The following is a 16062-nucleotide window of genomic DNA, read 5'->3' on the forward strand; positions in this document are numbered from 1 at the left end:
AGAGGCCGTGTCATGCAGGCTGCTCAGTCACGGGATGTTCCACCTTCATGGAGCAGTTGTGCCGTCTGTTCTGTCGTCGGCCATCCTTTCTCCCTCATCCCCTATCTATTCTCTCATTGGCATCCTTTCTCCCTCATCTTCCATCCCTCGTTGGGGTCCCCGTCCCTCCTCTCCCGTCCGTCTGTCGTCGGGGTCCCTGTCCCTCCTCTCCCGTCCGTCTGTCGTCGGGGTCCCCGTCCCTCCTTTCCCATGTGTTCTGTTGTGGGGCGTCCCGCTCCCTCCCATGTGTTCTGTTGTGGGGCGCCCTCTGTCCCTCCTCTCCCGTCTGTCTGTCGTCGGGGTCCCCGTCCCTCCTCTCCCGCCCATCTGTCCTGTGCATCCACGGGCACCCCCTTCCCTTTCCTCGGGTGCCTTTAGATGGTGGCCATGTAGTTCCATCCTGTGCCCCTCTGCTCCCTCCCTCATGACACAAATGCCACTCGTGGACATGTCTGAAATGCTGCCCACACCTCTTTCTTGAGGGGGTTCCCACATTCCTGAATGCTCTGGCTCTCCCCTTGCAGGGCACAAACCCCATGGCCACGGTCAGCAGCCCTGACTTGGAGAAGGCCTACCTGGCATACTGCACTCCAGGCACCAATGCCCAGGCGGCCACTCTGAAGTTCAAGGCTGGAAAGCACGAGTACCAGTTAGATTTCAAAGGTATTTCAGAGTCCTGCCGGGTCCCTGGGAGTCCTGCCAGGTCCCTGGGAGTCCTGCCGGGTCCCTGGGAGTCCTGGGGTGTGCACATGGTTTAATGCGCTCCGCTGCTCACTGGAAGGTCAGAGGTTTGAACCCACCTAGAGGAGCTTCCCAAGAAAGCCCTGGAGATCCCCTTCCAAGCAGTCAGCTGTGGAAGCTGCGGGGCACATTCTGCCGTGACCACATGGGGTCTCCGTGAGCGGGAACCGAGTGGACGGCAGCTGGTGCCAGGCTGTCGGGAAGGTCACATCAGCCCCAGGCCCTCCCAGCTCCCTGTCCGAGGAAGGGTGGAGAGTAACGTACACTTAGGCAGTCTGTGTGCACCAAATAACTTTTAATGTCACCAATGAAAGCCGTGGGCGATTTATCACAATGTTAGTCAGCAGGCTGGTATGAACCTATCTACGTCCACTGATTAGCACAGGATGATGGGAGGAGACAGGAACAACAGGAGAGGTGGGTGGGAGAAGTCATGGTGGCTGTACCGGGATTACAGGCTGTTGATTGGGAAAAACATGGTGGAGGCCCCCGAAGAGCGTTCCTGGTGAACACCCAGGCCCCCACATAACCTCAAGATCCCTACTGAGGCCACTGCATAACCCCAAGACCCCCACGTAGGCTCCCACATGACCTCAAGACCTCCACAAGGGCCCCCCACACTTAGGCTCAAGTAGGAGGTGATAGACCTCATGACAGTGGTTTATACGTGAGTGTTTTAAAATAAAGTTGTTTTTGTAATTTAAGTGCAGAAAGTAAAGCTTGACAGGTTCTCTGGTAGGTACTGGTGATTTTCACCTTGGGGCACGCAGTCACCCCTCTTAGTCCTCAGAATGAGTATTCAGAGCTGGGGCGGGCTCAGACAGGTAAGAAACCCTGGTCTGGCCCAAACTGCAGAATAGTCCTGGATTAAAACCACACTCACGCCAAGTCCCACTAACTCAGGATATGGTGGTGGGGCCTTAGGCTGTGCTGGTCATTATATCCAAGGAGGGAAAAATGGTTTAACCAAATAATAGTTTAAACCAGATCCGAAGGAATAGCTGAAAAGTGCTCATGTATAATTGATATGTCAATCACTAATCGTTGATGTGTTCATTAAACCCAGGCTCCCAGGGGTCCCTGTTCTCTTCGTGAATGTTTGAAATGTGGAAAACTGCCTTATTTTTAATGGACTGATGCTGGGCTTTACACATTTAGATGAGTTTTCCAGCCCATTTAATTTGTGTTTATAAAATATTTTTCCTGCATGTGGATGTGTGTGTATGTATATTTGGAATTGGCTGAGTTTTTTTTTTTCCCCAGCCTTTGTTCAGAAAAACCTGCACTACAGCACCGTCAGGAAGATTTGCCGGAGACCCAAATACGTGTCCCCCCAGGACGTGAAGATGAAGCAAACCTGGTAGGTGCATGTGGGGCGCTTGCTCCTTGGCGTGAGCTCAGTTAGGGTGTGTTCGGCTGCAGGTACCAGGAGACGGCCCTCCGAGTGGTAAAGCACGAAGGGGCTGATTGACGTGTAACTCGACGCTTGGGGTTGTTGCTGGCTCCGCGGTGGAGCCCTCGCCGTCCAGCTGGGAGACCTGGGTGCGATTCCCAGCCAGTGTGCCCATGTGTCAGTAGAGGCTTGTGCACTGCTGTGGTGAGGCCCTCATTTCAGCAGGGCTTCTACACGTAAGACCAGGAGCAAAGGCCTGGTGAACCATTTCCTCCAGTCAGCCAGTGCAAACCCTGTGGGTCACAGTGGTGTCACCCACAGCCGACCCTGAGGGTGGCGCAGGACTGGGGTCCCATTGTGCACGGGTGGCCGAGAGTCATGGCTGACTCGGTGACAGCTGACACGGCAACTACAGCGCCGCACGTGGCGCTCTGTGTCTCGGCGTTTTCTCTGCTCAGCCCTTCACTGTGTATTTGGGGTTTTCTTCACTCAGTCCCAAAGCTTGCTCAGTGATTTTTCAACTGTGCCGTTTTCCTAGGAGAGTCATTTGTGGGGGGCTTAGGATGAAGGTGTGTGTCTCACCCCAGCAGAACCTCAAGGTCGAGCTGCTGTAGGAAGAGTGGAGCATTTTGAAGGGGACTTAATTGGGTTTCACTGTCTTTGTTCCTAAACCCTTTCGGCCACGGGTCTTCTAGGACTTGGTTTTTATTTAGTGGTTTACTTTTAGTTTTGGAAAGATAGTGGATCATGTAATCCTTTGTAATTAAATGCGTTAATATTTTAGGCATAAAAATACACAGTGATAGTAAGAAGGGTGAACACAGACCACGAACAGCCCCTCACAGTTCAGGTCTGCTCCTACTCGAGTTATGATGTCAGCTTGGTTTTGAACTGACGTACCATACGCCAGTTACACCTCCATGATGCTGTTTTGTTTTTTCAGTTTTCAGAGTGTTGCTAGGTCTATATCCTAGAGAAATAAGAGTCATGACATGAACAGATAGACACACACCCGTGTTCACCACAGCACTCTCCACAATAGCGAAAGACACAAACACCCTAAACGCCCATCAGCAGAGGAATGGATTAACAGACCGTGGCCCACACACACAGCGGAGGACTATGCCATGTTAAAGAGCAATGATGAACCTGCGAGACATCTCATAACATGGATGAACTTAGGGACCGTTAACGCTGAGTGCACTTGGTCAATCAGATAGGACAAACAGTGTATGAGAAAACTATCGTAAAAAGTCAGGAAAAGGTTTAACACAAAAAGAAATCTTTGACAGTTTCCAGGGTAGAGGTGGGGGCTAAACCACTAACTAGAGGGTAGACACAGACTAACTTGGATGAATGAAGGAAAAGTGTTTTTTTTTTTAAAGTTAAGATAGGTGTAAAGAGAAATAAGCTGTCTGGTTAATGTAGAGGCAGTGAGGAATGAGGTTGCTATAACCCATACTTACATGCTGGGGAACAGCTAAGGCCAGTCTTTGCTTTGGAACCCTGTTGAAAGCATGCAGAGTTCTGGGTTTCACAGTCGTGGGTGACAGTTTGTGGGCCTGTGTGCTGTTTGAATCATACCTGTATCCCTTCTAAGCCAAGTCTGGGTACAGGCGAGGACTCTCCTGCCACTCACTTTGGGTTTGACAGAGAGGCAAAGGTAAGAGGATTGTCACGGGGTGGATTCTGTGCGTGGTGTCCGCCTCCTGCCAGCTCCTGATCGGTGTGGCAGGACTCGGGACTGGTGGAGCCGGCTAACGGGGCCTGCAGTGGATTCGTTCCCATCTCAGAGCAAAACGCCTGAGTGTGTTTTGTTGACCTTTTGCAGCAATGCCAAGTTTCAAGGCCCAAGGAGCATCCCAGACCACTGGGACCCCTCTGCGCTGCCAGACCTGGGATTTAAGGTACGGAGTTGAGTCCTTGGGTGGGTGGTGTGGACAGTTAATGCGCTTTTCCACTAACTGGAAGGTTAGCAGCTGGAGGCCACCCAGAGGTGCCCGGGAGGGAAGGCCTGGTGATTCTACTTCTGAAAAAGCAGCCGCTGGAAACCCCGTGGAGCACAGTTCTACCCTGACACGCACGGGGTGACCAGGAGTCAGGGCTGACCTGACAGTAGCTGGGTGGGTGGTTGGGTGGGGCTGGGAGCACCATGCTGGGTAGGAGCAGGTGACGGGAACCAATCACGGCTGCTTCCTCTACCTGAAGAGGCTGGAAGGCTGTGGCTGATGGAGGAGGCTGGGTTGGTTTTCAGGTGTGGGGTCTCGAGGCTGGGTGTGGCCCTGTGGGGACGGGATGCGTGAGGAGGGAGGTGAACAGGCTGGGACGTCTGCTAGGAAGAGCAGAATGAGAACATAAGAGCCGGGCTCAGTAAACAGACCTCAGTGTACTCAGCAGGGAAGGGGAGTAACCATGGGAGGAGGCCAGTGTGACGGAGCAGTCGGGTTGACTGCTGATGGGAGGAGGTACTGGAAGCCTGGAGAATGGACAGTCTGTCCAGCAGCTCATTCAAGGCCTGCAGTCTGATGGCTGCTGCAGTGGGCACTCCGGACACTCAGCCGATGTCTGATGGCACCCACATACCAACCATGGACAGTTCAGACACCCAGTGGTGCCTGGGTACTGATGGTACGACACTCGGCTGGCACTGACGCCGGTCTGTGTACTGACTGTGGACAGTTAGATGCCCTGACGGTGCCTGTGTATTGATGGTGTGACACTTGGCTGATGTCTGATGGCACCCGTGTACCAACCATGCACACTTCACACACCCAGTGGTGCCTGGGTACTACTGGTGTGGCACTGACGCCGGTCTGTGTACTGACTGTGGTGATTCACACGCTCACCGGAGCTTGTGTACTTTGCTGACACCCAGTGACACCCGTGTACTGACCACAGGTAGTTCACATACTGGACAGGATGCCTGTACCAACATTGAGGCACTTGCCTGATGCCTGGCCTCCTGCCCAGCGTGTGTAACAGGCTTTACAGGGCGGCCCTCCTTGTCCTTGGGGGGCTGACCTCACTGACTCTATGCAGAGAGCACAGGGTGCCCGTGTGCTAGCTCGGGGTGTGCTCTCAGACAGCATGCTGGGTGTCGGGACAGGCAGCTTGTCAAGGGCAGCGTTGGATCGACCCTGAACAGTCTAGTTGGGTTTCGGGCAGCGGGAGGTGAGGGCCGGGTGGTGATGTCTTGCTCTGCAGGCTGTTGGGGAAGGGCCCGGGGCTCTGCCCTGCTAACCACGTGTCCGTGTCCACCCCTCAGAGGGTCGCCCTCAGCCCGTCCTCGGACGAGTACCAGAAGGTCTGTGAGCTCTTCAGCCGCACGGTAACCTTCATCATTGAGAAGATTGAGCGCGTGCAGAACCTGGCCCTCTGGGAAGTCTACCAGTGGTGCGTGGGGCTGGCGCTCCCTGGGCTGGTGGAGGTCAGTGGGAGAGAGGGCTGCTGTGTGCTGGGGCCCCTCTTCCTGCCCTCTCTGTGTGGCACAGAGCCCTGGACAGAGGGGCCTGAAGATCACCAGGGCCTAAAAAGCATCCTGTTCATAGCTGGTGACAAAGCCAGGCCTCCCTGGAGACCAGTGGGTGGGTCAGCATGGCCCACCTGCACCCTCAGCCCCAGGAAGCCATGGCTGCTGTCTGACCCATGGCGAGCACGAACCTCACTTGTGTCTAAGGACCGGCAGGCCCCTTGTGCGTGTGGGGAGACACCATGGTAGCCACCCTGAAGGCGGGGGCCTGGCCTGTCCCCACAGTGGGGTTGGGCAGTGGTGGAGGCATTAGGTTCTGCTCCTGTTGCCCAACCTTCTCACTCTCCCCCACCCCCTACTTCCTGACAACAGCAGGAACTGGGCCCGTCCTCCATGGGCTGGTCTGCTGCTGGGGGGCCCAGAGGCTCTGACCGTGAAGGGAGAGGTTTCCCTTCTGTTTCTGGCTCTGTCCCTGCCGTGCGGGTGTGAAGCGAGCTGTCTGTCCTGGACGGCCAGGACCCCACGGCTGTGGCCCCGCCCCCGTGCCCCCTGCACCCTCTTGCTGTGGTGGTGGAGGGAGACGCCGCCCGCTCCAGTGGTCTCTTCTCTGGGGCTCCAGGCAGAAGTCTCAGATGCAGAAGAAGCAAGGAGGCACAGCCGTGGACGAGAGACAGCTTTTCCACGGCACCAGCGCCTGCTTCGTCGACGCCATCTGCCAGCAGAACTTTGACTGGCGCATCTGTGGGCTTCACGGTACCTCTTACGGCAAAGGTGAGGGTCAGCAGCCTGGAGCCCGCAGGGACCACCACCCACCAGGGACCGCCATGCACAGCAGTGGGGGCCTGTGGGAGCTCCACCCCCAACTTGGAGAAGACAGTCCCCTGGTGGGCGGCACCGTTGCTTCTCCGATCCCGGTTTCAAGTGGTGACCTGGCTGGGCTGGAGCTCAGCCTCCCAGTGAAGCTAGGCAGTGGCGAGTGAAGTCCCAAGTGGACAGGGGACCCTTCCAGTGTTGAATGGCACCTTCCCAGAGCAATTGGAGTCAAACCATCAGACACACTTGCTCTCACTGTAACAGGGCTTAGCTAAGGGAGTTCCTGCCTTTCAGTTGCTCTAAAACTTTATTTGAAAATAATTTCACACTTGTAGAAGAGTTGCAAGAATAACGCGAAAACCTCCTGCATAAATTCTACCCAGATTTGCCAGTTTTAATACGTTGACACCTTTGCTTTGTCATACTTTTTTTTCTGAACCACGTGAAAGGTGAAATTAGCATCCCTTTACCCTCTGCTTGTGTTGTGGCTTCCAAATGTAGAAATGGAATTATGGTGCATTTAACTTGCTATCCCCACTCCTGCTTTACCAGTTAGCCACCCACTATGGTGGTGGCTGTGGGCCAGAATGGATGTGAGTCCACATTGTGGGGCCAGCGTCCGGCTCTGCTCCCTGATTGGCAAGGTTACTTCCACTGGGCACTGGGTCTAATGATTCTATATATGGCATCTTGTCACTTTCGACGGAGTGTGTGGCGGGTGCAGGCAGTTAACACGGGCGGCTGCTCCTGGAAATGTGGCGCCCACCCAGGTGCCTCAGAAGGAAGGCCTGGTTACCTGCTTCAGAGAAATGAGCCACCGCAAACCCTGCGGGGCCCAGTTCCACTCTGATGCACGTGGGGTCACCCTGAGTTGAAATTGACCCCATGGCAGCTGGTGTCCGCATCTTATCCACCCATGAGGTTGAGTGTAACAGCTGCATTCCACAGCTGAGCAACCCGAGGTCCAGGGTTTCGGCAGTGACATGCCTGTAGTTCTGGAGTGACGGGTGCGGTTTTCTCTCAGGGCTGGGGACCCCATACGTGCTCTGGCACACGCACACAGTGTCCTGGACGTTGACCTGCCTCCCTGCGAGTCTTAGGAGGGACCCATGGCGAAGATGGTGATGGGGAGGAAGGGAGGCGACAGCCCGTGGGGTGGAGCCCCGTCTTGGCCTGAGCCCCCATATTTTTCCAGGAAGCTACTTTGCCCGTGATGCTGCGTACTCCCACCACTACAGCGAGGCCTCCGCACAGTCCCACATGATGTTCCTGGCTCGGGTGCTGGTGGGCGAGTTCGTGCGTGGCTCTTCTACCTTTGTCCGCCCTCCGGCCAAGGAGGGCCAGAGTTCTGTCTTCTACGACAGCTGCGTGAACAGCATGTCCAACCCATCCATCTTTGTGGTCTTTGAGAAGCACCAGGTCTACCCTGAGTACCTCATCCAGTACACGACCAGTGCCAGGCCTGCAACCGCGGCCAAGGCCACCATGGCCACAGCCCCTGCCTTGGCCATGGCCCCTATCAGGGCCCAGCCACTCGGGAACCTCTGGGGGTGGTTCAGCCGCTGAGACCTTGTTTTCTCATGTGGGTGGTTGGGGATGTGCTGTGGGGTTTTGATTTCATTTAATAGAAAAGCTTTGAATTGTTCGCTGTTGGCTTCTTGGCGAAGCCACGTTCTTAACCCCTTGGTGACGGGAGTTTTTAAGTGCCTCCGTCTGGGTTCCTCAGCAGCCTTGCCAGTGGGCCCATGCTTGTTGGTGAGCCTTTTGCTTTTTAATGATTGTTTTAAAATGTTGTTTTACTCTCTTTGTTGACTTGACTGCTTATGGGCACCAGGTACAGATTTCTAGAAAGGGTTTTATGGATTAGTTTTAACTTCTAGGGTTTTCTGTCTCTGCCCTCACCCTGGGCCTTGTGGCATCTGTTCAGCTTTTTGTAGGAAGACAGTTGCCACTGGACTCTGAGGACCTGACGAGGCGGGGGGCACGGTCCCGGCTGCTCCCTGCTCAGGCTAACCTGGCCGCCTCTCCTGGGCCTCAGAACTGGCCTGCATCGCATTGTCCAAATGAGTGGCTGCAGTGTGGTAACCTCGAGTCCTCCTGCTGGCTCTGTCACTTCCAGGAAGCATGCCTGCCTGGCAGGTGACATGGATCAGTGGTGGCCCTGGGGAGCCCTACCAGGTTGTGTGTGCCCCACATCTTCTGAGCACACTGGCTACCTTGAAAGTGGGCTCTGTGGCCCCGGGAGACTGGAATCCCTGTGCTGCACGTGTCACAGAGAACACGGAAATAAAAGATTTACCTGTGCAGGTGGCAGCCACGCTCATTCTTTGCGTGTATTTACTGAGTATCTGCTGCGTACAGCACTTTCTGGGTGGTCATGCTGTAATAGAGCCACCGTCAGATTCGGGAGGCTGTGTGTGGTGAGACTACTTGTGAAACGTTAAGCTATAGGCCCCTTACTTGTGGGAGTCCCTCCCAAGGCCCCCAGAGGAACCCAAGCCATCTTCTCTCTATTCCCCACATTGTCTAAGTCTCCAGCCCGGATCCAGCCCAGGGTACAGTGTGTCATGAGAGTAGGAAGGTAGGGTTCTCTGGGGTATGTCCTCCACACCTTGCGGTCTGTGGGGGCTTCCTTGGGGGAGCCCATGGGGGAAGGCCCAGGCAGCAGAGGCCACGATTTCCACAGTGGACACGCCCAGACGCCCTCAAGTTTCTAAGGATAAGTGGGCATCAGGTTCTGAGTTTCCCACAGTGGCTCACAGGCCCCTACTGTCATTGTTTCCTGTGTGGCACCCAGCCCCTCCTCTGAGCTGCTCACCTGTTAAACAGAGGAGGGGATCTTTGGCCTTGGTCAGCCTCCATGTTTTACAGATGGGGAAACCGAGGCACAGGGCAGCAAAAAGACCAGTGGCCACCACCCCTCGGCTGCTGGCGGCAGAGCTGGGGTCCTGCAGAAGGTGTGCCGAGTGGCTGCTCAGCACCATGGTGACTTTCAGTCCAATTGAGCTCTGATCAAAATAAAGACCGAGATAATGCTCTTTCAAAGAAGACCACGCTTGTTGGCCTAGGCCGTCTTCCGCACGTTGAACCTGGGTCTCAGGTTGGTGTTAGCCAACCTCTGAGAAGCAATGTGTTAAACGCTTAGAATAGTTTCTGAAGTTGGCCTCAGGGTACACGTCATTCTCTGAGGATGAGCTGAGAAAGCCACGGGTTGGTGTCCCTGTGTTCCCCTGTGGGTTGGTGTCCCCGTGTCCCCCCATGGCTGCTGTCCCCTTGCCCCCCCTCCCCATAAGGAGCCTTGAGTTGCCAGCAGTTTTGTCTAATTCACTTATTTATAGAAATTGCTTATTCAGGGAGTTGGGTCAGTGGTTCAAACTCAGCTGACAAAGTCAGTGCCAAGTGCAGCAGCAAACATTTATTAAGCAATTGGGGAAGGGCGTGTGGACCCCCTGGGTTCCTTCATTCTGCACCAGGCACCCTTACCCCCACTGGGTGGTGGGGCCCATATGTGGGAATTTTTACACGCATTTTCCTTGGAGTCTGGGGGTATCATCCTCGTAGGCTGACTGCGGGTCTGGGGGTACCGTCCTCATGAACCGCCCTGAGCGAGGAAGGCCTTCCTGGTCAGCGGGGTACGATCTTGATGTGAACACCATCTTTGGGAGCTAGTGCAGATTTGGATTCCAGCTGCAGTGGTACCTGAAATAGAGGAGATTCAAGTGCTTGAAGACCAGCAGTGCACATGGGACAGTTTCTTAGAACCAGGCCTTGAGCAGGGGCAGCCAGGCTATAGGGGGGCCAGGAAACCTCCCCAGTTGGAGCTCAGTTCCCTGGAAAGCCACCAGAGCAGCCCTGTCATACACAGGCATTGGGATGGCCGCTGGTCTCGTCCCCAGGCTCCGACCTGGCCTCTGTGTTGATGCCGCGTGGGGGGTGACGGCATTGGGCCACTGTCCTCTCACAGCAGCCCTGCATCCCAGGAAGGAGTGTCTCTGCACATGACGTGGAGGCTCAGAGCGGCAGCACCTGGCCAGGCTCACGCCACGGCCCGGGCAGCGAAGCCCCATCCCCCTTTCAGCTGCACTGACATCCCTGCCTTCCTGCTATGTCTCCTCCCAACGCCTGGCCTGTCCCTTGGCAGGGGCTGTTCTTCCTGAGGGCTCGGGGAGCATGGCACCGTGGGGTCCCTGCTGGTGTGTGTGAGGTCCTCTTCGTGAGAGGTCTGGGAGTGGGGTGTTGTGGGTCCCTGCCCATGGCCAAATTCTTAATTCATTTCATTATTAATAAATTGTACTTCATTAAAATGAATACATTTTATGAAAATTAGATTTTGAGTAGCCACCTGTGGCTGTGCAGACCACTTTGAAATACCATCGGAGTTCTCTAAGAGAAGTGGTCAGAGTGGCTGGCAAGTCAGGGAAGACTTCCTGGAGGAAGTGGCAAGGGGGTGGGGCTGACTGAGAGAATCCAGTGAGCCTCTTGAAGATTCAGACAATGTGATCAGACTTGGGGAGGTGTTTCTGGGGGATAAGGGTCGATGTGGGAGCCACCTGGGCGGGCAGGCAAGGACCTCGTGGCATGCCCCAGTAGGGACTAGAAGGGCATGGACCAGGCTGGTGTTCAGGCTTCTTGCTGCTCCAAGTGGACAGGGGCCAAGCTGGGCAGGGCCAGGCAGGAGCAGTTTAGGGGCAGGGCCTGTGTGCAGACTAGGGGGAAGGAGGCAAGCCCGCAGGGACGTCTTTGCCTGGACTTCCCTTCTGGGATCTCTGCTGTCACCTGCCTCGTTGGCCCCGCCCCTTTGCAGCCTGACTCCCAGGCCCCGTAGAGGGAAGTCTTCCTCCATCTCCAGCACCCAGCCCAGCGACTGTCCTGGCTTCTCGGTGTGTCAGAGGCCTTGCCCTCCATGAGCCTAGAGCCAGGGGGACCATCTGTGCTCGGGCTATGTGTGCTCTCCGCCCGCTGTCCAGGCCTGCATGTGCAGGATGCGGGAGGCAGAGGGCAGGGGTGGGGCAGCATGGGCTGCGAACCCAGTGTCTTCCCTGTGCACACTCCCACTTGTTCGTTCATTAATGTTGAACGAGTCAAGGACGTTGGACCCGCACAGCCTGCAGGGCGCCCATCCAAGTGGGACCTCCCGTAGGCTCTTGTCACCTCTCTGAGCCCTGGCTCTGCACCTGGAACGAGGGTGACAGGCCTACTCCACAAGATGGTGCCGAGGGGTGTGCACCCCAGCTTGCAAGACGGTTCCTGGGCCCGAGGAGGGAGTATGGGGACCTGGCCAGGAAAGTCGTGGCCCTACTTCAGGGCGCACCTCATGCCTGGGTGACAGAGGTGTGATCTCAGTGCCTCAGGGACAGACCGGGCCCTGGGGGATGGGAGGAGAGTGGGCACGCTCCTGCGCCCTCGCCAGTCAGTGACCTGTCCGTGACCTCCACGCAGAGGCCGCAGCCCGGGGGCGTGTCCTGCGGGCGGCGCTGCACGGCTGGCCACACCCCGTGGGCTCTGGGCTCGCTGCGCCAGGGCCCGACGCACTCCAGACACGGCGCCCTCCTCTCAGCGCTCAGTGGGCGCACCCTGGCGGCCTACGTGTACACGCCTGCGTGAACGCCAGTCCTCCCACGTCACGGAGGTGTGGGGTGTCCTTATCACCCCTTTGACAGATGATGAGGCGGGTGGCGTGGCGCAGAGAACTGGGGTGACCCTCCAGCCCCTCAAAGCGGGTGTATCCAGGGACAGTTGTCCGGAAGCAGCCCTCATGCTGGGCCCCCCGAGCGGGCCTCACCTGGGTCTCCGCGCAGGCCTGGAACCGGAACTGGTGCAGCACACGCAGCAGCGTCAGCTTGACCTCCAGCAGCCCGAGGTGCACCCCGAGGCAGCTCCGCGGGCCCGCCCCGAAGGGCAGGTAGGTGAAGGGCCGCTGCCGCCGTCGGTTCTCGGCCGTGAACCTGCGGGTCGGGCACACCGGGGTTGGCTGGGCACTTGCCTCAGGCCCGCGTCCTGTGGTTTACCCATCCCAGCCGCCGGCCTTTCCTCCAAGTCAGCGCTCAGGCCAGGTGCTTGCAGCCGTGCGCCCTATTTCCCCAGGGCTCCCTCACCTTGGCCTGCACTGCCCCAGCCGCTGTGCAAAGCCTGTGGGCCTTGAGGTGTGAGGACTCCCTGGAATGCCCCGCACCCCTGTGAGCTCAGCCCTGTGTTATTGTCCAGGGCTCATGGACCGCCCCAGTCAGGGTCTGGACCCCAGGCCTTGCCCTCCCGGCAGAGAGGACACCACCAGCAGCCCTTCCAAGCGAAGCAGCTCAGCCCCTCATGTCCAGGCTGCCAAACACACACAGCTGGACCCCTGGGCAGGTGTGTGTCTGAACAGAGGCCTCCCAACTGCGGTCTCCACTCCCCTGTAACAGTATATGGCGTTGTGCCCTTGGACCCAGCTGTGAGTCTGCGCTCTACCTGCAGCCTGGACCGGCCCTGCGTCATCCTGCTCTGTGGGGGTGTGGTGTGGGATCTGGATGGGAAAATGGCGGGGCCTGCTGCGGTAGGACCCCACTGTCTGGGTGACAGCATGCTGTCAGGTGGTCTCGGACTGCGAGCACGGTGGCAGCCACTCTATTACGAAGTAGCGCCCACTTCTCCCAACTTAGGACTTTTCTGGGCCCAGGAGTCCTCGAATCATCTTCTCAGCTAACAAAAATGTGGTTTTTGTTTGAAAAAGGAGGCTGCCGTGTGGCTGTGACACACCACTGTGGCATTTCCTGGTCTTGCCTGCACTCCCAGTAGCTCATGGTGTAGGTCTGTTTGCCACAGTTTTCAGGGGCCGGGTGTTGAGTTGGGCAGCATTTCACAGAAGCTGGCAGTGCCTAAGACATCTGCTAACCAGAAGGTTGGTGGTTCAAACCCACCAGCCACTCTGCGGAAGCAAGACCAGGCAATCTACTTCTGTAAAAATTTACCACCTCGGAAACCCAAAAGGGGTCGCTATGAGTCAGAGTCGATTCAAAGGCAGTGGGTTTGGTTTTGGTTTGGTTTACGGCCACTGCTGGTGGGCACCTAGCTTCTGCCTGGCCAGCACTGTCCCCGCCAGATCACAGGGGCAGGGTGCCTTGGTGGGCTCTGATAAGGAGGGGTGTGGGTGCCTGCTCAGACAGGTTCAACTGGGAGCCTAGAAATAAAACTTAGAGGTGGATCCAATTACCAAATCCATGTTTGGCCACTGCAGGGAGGAGGATACGGGCAAGGTTTGCCATCTTAGTGGGGCCAAATCTCCCTAATTCAGATTCAAGGGGTGGAGAAGTTCAACTGATACTGTTATTGTAGAAAGGCTCCCTGGTGGCACAGTGGTTAAGTGCTTGACTAGTTACATCGTGTGTTAACTTGGCTGGGCCTGGTTTTGAGTGTCTGGGCAGCTGGATGTAGTTATTCCCATGGTGAGACTGGTAATCAACTCTTTGATGGAATCTACTGTGAGCAGCTGAGTAGCTGCCTTAGGGATGTGGTCTGTTTTTACTGTATAAGAATTCAGCTTTGAGAAAGGTCTCTAGCTTTTGGCACATGGGGATCCTGCGTTTGGCTGCGTCTTCGTCTCAATGGCCTGCCACATTGTCTGCCAATCTTAGGATCGGACTTGAACCGTGGCCTGCCTGTGTGGTTTGATAATCTTGGGACTGTGCCATTTTACTTGTCCACCTTGGGTTTGTCAGCCTCAGCAGCCAGCAGCTGTCTGAGTTAAATGACTCCTCCGGCTTCAGTGGGCCAGGAGCAGGAGGCAGAGCTGAAGCCCAGCGTCTTTACCCAGCCCCTGGAGCTGGCACTTTGAGCTCAGACTTCTAGCCTCCTGCACTGTGACAGAATAAATTCCTGCTTATTGAAGCCATCCATTTGTGGCATTGTCTCTCAGGACCCAGACAACTGCTAACCAAGAGGTGGCTGGTTTGACCCACCAGCCGCTCCAAGGGAGGTGAGACCTGGTGATCTGCTCCCATAAAGAGGACAGCCTTGGAAACCCGAGGGGACAGTTCCACTCTGTCCTGCAGGATCACTAGGAGTTGGTATCGGCTTGATGGCACACAACAATTGGTCTAGAATACTGGCCACTTTTTAAACAGGAGGTGGTGGTTTGTTACCTTCCGGGCATGCCCAGTGAACAAGGCGTCCTGGCTTGAACAAGAAGATCAGCATTTGAGATGGCCATCACTTACATGCTGGGTTGGGTTGGGGTTGGAGGCTTTTTAAATGGAGTAATGATTTGCTTTGGAAACTAGGCCTTGCAGACATCTGACTCGTACGATTTCTGACCGTTACGGGGTGCCTGTGCTACAGTGTGTGTCAGTCAGTAAACCCAGCTCCTGATTTCCAGCAAGACGCATCTGGTGGTGCCTCCTGGCTGTGACGGCACCTCGGTCCCAGCCCATGACACTGTTCCTGCCAGCCTTGGGCCCCAGGGCCACTTGTGGGGTGCTCACCTCTCGGGGTTGAAGACCTCAGGCTCTGGCCAGTGCTCGGGGTCGTGGTGCAGGGCGCCCACAGCTGTTTCCAACACAGCGCCCGCGGGGATGCGCTGCCCCAGGATTTCGCAGTCCCTCGCCGCCTCCCGTGTGAACCTGCCGGGAGATACTGGTGTGGAGGATGCGGACAGGGCCTGGGATGGGGGGTGGGGGATGGTGGGCCGGGGCGCCAACCTTTTACTTTGGACCTTCTGCACCATGTAGTCCCTGGGTGGCACTTATGGTTAAGCCTACACTCCAAACCAAAAACCAGACTCACTGCCACCAAGTCCATTCTGACTCATAGCAACCCCCATTGGGCTTCCGAGGCAACATCACTACAGAAATAGATTGCCCAACTTTCCTTCCGAGAAGCAGCTGGTGGGTTTGAACCGCCAGCCTTCTGGTTAGCAGTCGAATGCCTTAGGCACTATGCCACCCTAATTGCAAAAGTTGGTTTGAACCCACCTGGAGGTGCCTCGGAAGAAAGCCTTGGTGAACTGCTTTCAGAAGCTCAGAGCCTTGGAACCGCTTACAGACATGGGTTGCCAAGAGGCAGAGTCAACTCGATTAGTATTAGTATTGTGTCAATATTTTTTAATTACCTTTTTTTGTAATATAAATATTACTTTAAAAATTAAAAATAATCCATGCTGACTTTAACTTCCAGTTGCAGGACCAGGGTTCTTCCCTAAGTCTCATAGAGGGATATGGATAGGCCCTAACCACTGTTGTACCCTGTACAAGACAGCAGCCCAGGCTTCTGGCAGTATCAGTCTGCAGGGGTCTCTGATGCACCAGTCAGGGTGGTGGGAGCAGGGCTGTGGAACCCGTTAGGATGTGATGAACCTATGCTTGGAGCTGGAACTAATGCCGGTGCTGGGAGGGGAAGTGGCTGGAGGACCTGCCCTTTTGTCTGTATTGGACATGGACCTGGATAGGCCCTGGGGCCACCTCCAGAGACCAGGCCCTGCCTTCGGCCAGAGGCTGGGTCCCAGTGAGTTGTACGACACTACAGAGAAGCCAGGGCAGTCAGAGTGACATTCAAACAAGAACTGTCACTGCCTCCTTGACAGTGTCACGGCCAGTGCTTGGGAGGGGCCAGCCCACTTCACAGTAAAATAAAGGGA

The 16062-nt window shown here is 56.1% G+C and overlaps 2 protein-coding genes across 2 annotated transcripts in view; one reads left to right on the plus strand and one right to left on the minus strand.

Annotated features, from left to right (window-relative positions):
- PARP12 (poly(ADP-ribose) polymerase family member 12) overlaps positions 1–8021 on the plus strand; it is a 27417-nt gene extending 19396 nt beyond the window's left edge. Inside the window, exons 7-12 of the mRNA XM_007952787.1 lie at positions 564–702; positions 2044–2140; positions 4005–4080; positions 5439–5566; positions 6262–6413; positions 7651–8021. Of these exons, the coding sequence (XP_007950978.1) occupies positions 564–702; positions 2044–2140; positions 4005–4080; positions 5439–5566; positions 6262–6413; positions 7651–8021 (963 nt within the window). The remainder of the gene's footprint in view (positions 1–563; positions 703–2043; positions 2141–4004; positions 4081–5438; positions 5567–6261; positions 6414–7650) is intronic.
- A 2058-nt stretch (positions 8022–10079) lies between these two features.
- Positions 10080–16062, minus strand: part of TBXAS1 (thromboxane A synthase 1) — a 173694-nt gene continuing 167711 nt past the window's right edge. Inside the window, exons 11-13 of the mRNA XM_007952763.1 lie at positions 14912–15049; positions 12238–12400; positions 10080–10154 (exon numbers count right to left, since the gene is read on the minus strand). Coding sequence (XP_007950954.1) covers positions 10080–10154; positions 12238–12400; positions 14912–15049 — 376 coding nt within the window. The remainder of the gene's footprint in view (positions 10155–12237; positions 12401–14911; positions 15050–16062) is intronic.

The sequence above is a fragment of the Orycteropus afer genome, unplaced genomic scaffold (assembly GCF_000298275.1).
Source record: "Orycteropus afer afer isolate SDZICR_OR568_19922 unplaced genomic scaffold, OryAfe1.0 scaffold00358, whole genome shotgun sequence".
Classification (NCBI taxonomy): Eukaryota; Metazoa; Chordata; class Mammalia; order Tubulidentata; family Orycteropodidae; genus Orycteropus; species Orycteropus afer.